Here is a 3,859-nt window from a genome sequence, read left to right as displayed (position 1 = left end):
TCATGCTTGCCATTTGCGTTGGAAAAGTGTTGAAAGTATCTTCATAAAATTAAGTTTTCCATTATTTGTACTTTACTAGCGCGTTTCTTTTAAAGAGAAGGGATTGTATGCCCACAAACAGCGCATCTAAATCCTATGATAAAAATGCATTTTTTTTAACCTCAAACGTTCGTAAAATATGGATAAAGCTGCACATCGAACCGAAACCAAAAGGTATTTATTTGTAAATAACGGGGTGCGACATGACAGATCCTCCTCGAAAACTTACACAACTCCCTAAATACGTACTGTATACTTCCCAGAAAAGAACCGTGAAAAATTATCGATGGTAATTGTGCCAATCTGGTATTGTTTAATCAGTGTTTCAATATGTTTTGTTTCAGAAGCAAGACCATCACCAGAGTCACTGGCTTGCTAGTACCTCTCCCAGTCATTTTCGGGCAGTAGGCGGGACGCCATGAACTGTTGCCAGCCAATGGCAGGGCACACAGAGATATACAACTATTCAGACTCACAATCAAACCCAAGCGCAATTCGGGGTGTCCGATACACCTGCCATGCATGTTTTTGGAATCTGGGAGGAGATCGGAGTGCCCGGAGAAGACCCACGCCAACATGTGGAGAATATATACATTCCAATCTCTGAATCTCTGAATTGTGAGGCAAACGTGCTAACCCCTGCCCCCCCCCCCCCCCACACACACACACACACACACACACACACACACACACGTGTCAGGTGTCAGTTAAAGGCATAGGCGTGTCCTTTCCCCGGAACATCTTTGTTCGCTCCGTTGTTTCCAGGGGGAGTACTTTTGGAACGGTACTACTAGTCTCATACCACAACAGTCAATTTTGCACCTGGGAGTCCATTGTGGTTTCACGGTGTGCTCAGGTATGTTCTCAAAAGCTATCGCACATTGCTTATTATTGTGCAAGTAAGGTTGGTTGGGAAGTCGGATTTATCTCACCCGGATTGTCCCAGTTCTAAAATAAAATCGTTCTAAACGAATGCGAATAATAAACATGGGTAATTCCGATAAGTTGTTGTTTAGGCTATAACTTTGACACATTTAACCTCCGTCTGATCTAATAATTCCCATTATTTAAATAAATAAAATACACTGTCATGAACGCATTCAATATATTTAATAACTTTATGCAAAGACCGGTGTATTATCAGCAATCATTACTCGTCACGTCGTGTTGCGTGAAGGTATTTCCATTCACTAGATTAATGTCAATGGATTGAAAAAAAACGAATGTATGTTTTGCCATTCACAGTCTGTCTCTCCAAAGGGGTCGTCAATTTTAACTAACAACCGATTGAAGTCGGTCTGCGAGGTTGCCCTTTTTCCGTCGTTGACAGTCGGAAAAGTCATTCTTCGAATGTTACTGATTTGTTGTTTACAGATTGGGCAAATACTAAGTTGCACCCAGTCACGTCTATTTGCTATGCACGCGAGTTGTTTAAGTTTTGTGAATTGCACACTCATGCAAACCAATTCAGAATGCCCACTAGGCATTTATCCAATTTCAAGGTAAATATAATTGAAAACTCTTTTATGCTCACTAGCTTTTCAATAATCCAGCGCATTGGAGAGAGAAAGTAATCATTACAATAGCCCGCCCTATTTTACTAGTACACCCCCTCCCCCATCTTGTTTTTAGTTTTGCCTCACTGAGCGCCAAGAACCTCAACCTACTGTAAATCTAGTAACACTACCAGGCTAAACTAGTAGCCATGCGTCTCTCACGAGTAGCTTTCTGCACCAAGTAGTGCCTAATATTATGCCATAGTTGATCTGTTTGTGTGAAGAAATGTCTTACAGTAGTGGAAGAAACTTTGAATTTAGGTCAACCTTGTGAGTTGCTCTACGACTGTGGTGAATTGTCTTACTGATTAAGACAGAGCATTTAGTGCATGGAAAACTATTCGAGCATTTTTTGGATATCCTTGATATTCATCTTGTGGTCCATGGAATAGTCTAGACCCATAAATAGGACAACGCTGCAACTTTAGCATACTAACTGTAACTCTCTTGGAGGCACGGCAACCACAAATGGTTTCCTTTGACTGGTTTAATAAAGCTTTATTGTCTTCATAGCACCTTGAAAACTGTCCAAAAATAATTCAACTTAAACTACGTACAAAACTAAAAACAGACAATATTTGACATGACAAAAACTGTGGTTAAAATAATTTACAAAGAAAAAATACCTCTTTGTCTGCTGCCGCTTGTGAGGGAATTAAAGTGTCATTTACTGTAAGTGTCCTTTTTGTCTTCCTATCATATATCAAAGTTGTGCTCGTTGGTTACTTTCCCTCGCTCTCGACTGCCCATACGCTTATTGCCTATACTTTGCCTACGCAGAAAAGCGAAGCAAGTCCACGTTTCCCAAACATCGTGACATCATGCAATCAAAAAGCATTGATGCAAAAACAATTATATACAAATGTAAACATGTAAATTACTCAACTATGCATTGTAACCCCCCACACCCCGAAAATACAACAAAATGAACAATGCTTTTAGACAATGAAATTTGTTCTTTACTGTTACTGTATGCCTACACTTACACTAGTAGCACAAATACATGTACTTAAGTTGATGTTAAGCAAAATGTATGTACAATCATAGCAATTTGCATGATTTTATCCAATCTCATTTATTTTAGAATGAGTGAAAGTACGGAAAAACAAAAAAGTTACGAGGAGATGTTCGCTCAGCGATTTACCTCTGAGGACAAGGTGTACCAGGAGTACTTGAACAGACCGGCTGATCCTCCTCCTATCGTGGAGAATTGGAGAGGTAGTGGGAGAGGAAACCATCAAGAAAGAGGCAGAAGGTGAGGTTGTGGAATATAACTTTATGTATCACTGATACAATCTAAAATATATCTTACGATATAGCAGTGTACCATTTCTGTCCCTTATTTTTGTTCTTTGAAATATTGTGCTATTTAGTTTTCTCAGGGCGCTGGAAAGGGCTAACAACATTGCATGTGCATTTTCAAATGTACTATTAAAGTTGAAGATAAAAATAGCCTTGCACATTTGTTTTTTGAATTCAGATCTTAGTTATTTACTTGCATTTTTGATCAGAATTAAAAAAAAGTCGAATGTGTAAAAACATCCATCCGTTTTCTATAGCCGCTCATCCTCACTAGGGTCGCTGGCTTGCTTGGTGCCTATTCCAGATTTCTATGGGCAGATTTTTAAAATGATTTTGTTGCCTCCCAGTAGGTACCCATACCATAGAGGAGGTCGTGGTTGGGGAGGCGACCGCCGTGGATGGGGAGAGCATGACCGGCACCAGCAAGACAAGTACCAGTACGGGGGACGAGATCATTGGTCTCAGGCAAACTTCTGATCTCTATCATAAGAATTTCATCAATTGTATACTGTATGTGGCAATGATGTACCCATTAGTTTTTTTGTTTTTTTTTTGATGATGCTGATCAGTCTAATGTAGTTTGAAGAATGTTTGTTTTCATCATGTGCCTATGGCATACGTGTAAACTTTGACCCTTTTTTATGAAATAGGAATGGTTACACACAGAATAGGAAGGAGATTTACCTTGTCTGTTGTTATTGTGTCCGAGTTGTTAAATCTATGATGTAAATAAATGTTTTACCGAAGACTCAAAGTGAGCTGCTTTGACTTTAATCAAACACAGCTTTCCACGCTGCCATCTTGGTGAAGCTGTTCACAATGCACCACATGCTTTGTTTAACTTTGTTTTTGCTTTGTGGTGGCGGCATCCTCATATGTCCAAAATCATCACTTTTCAGGAGATCCCAAAGCAAGCTTGTTCAACCAGTAGCATTACATCGCAAAAGAGAGCGAGCCCTTTT

At 39.6% G+C, this 3,859-nt stretch overlaps 1 protein-coding gene across 1 annotated transcript; it reads left to right on the top strand.

Annotated features, from left to right (window-relative positions):
• The first annotated feature begins 1,818 nt into the window (after positions 1 to 1,818).
• Positions 1,819 to 3,645, top strand: LOC148424738 (RNA guanine-N7 methyltransferase activating subunit). Its single transcript, XM_088413190.1, has 3 exons — positions 1,819 to 2,267; positions 2,680 to 2,850; positions 3,248 to 3,645. The coding sequence occupies exons 1-3, from the start codon at positions 2,179 to 2,181 to the stop codon at positions 3,372 to 3,374; spliced, it is 387 nt and encodes a 128-aa protein (XP_088269316.1). The 5' UTR covers positions 1,819 to 2,178; the 3' UTR covers positions 3,375 to 3,645.
• The last annotated feature ends 214 nt before the right edge of the window (positions 3,646 to 3,859 follow it).

Source organism: Hippichthys cyanospilos, chromosome 4 (assembly GCF_059441005.1).
Source record: "Hippichthys cyanospilos isolate Australia breed blue-spotted pipefish chromosome 4, RoL_Hcya_1.0, whole genome shotgun sequence".
Taxonomy (NCBI): Eukaryota; Metazoa; Chordata; class Actinopteri; order Syngnathiformes; family Syngnathidae; genus Hippichthys; species Hippichthys cyanospilos.
This window is presented reverse-complemented; position numbering and strand designations above follow the sequence as displayed.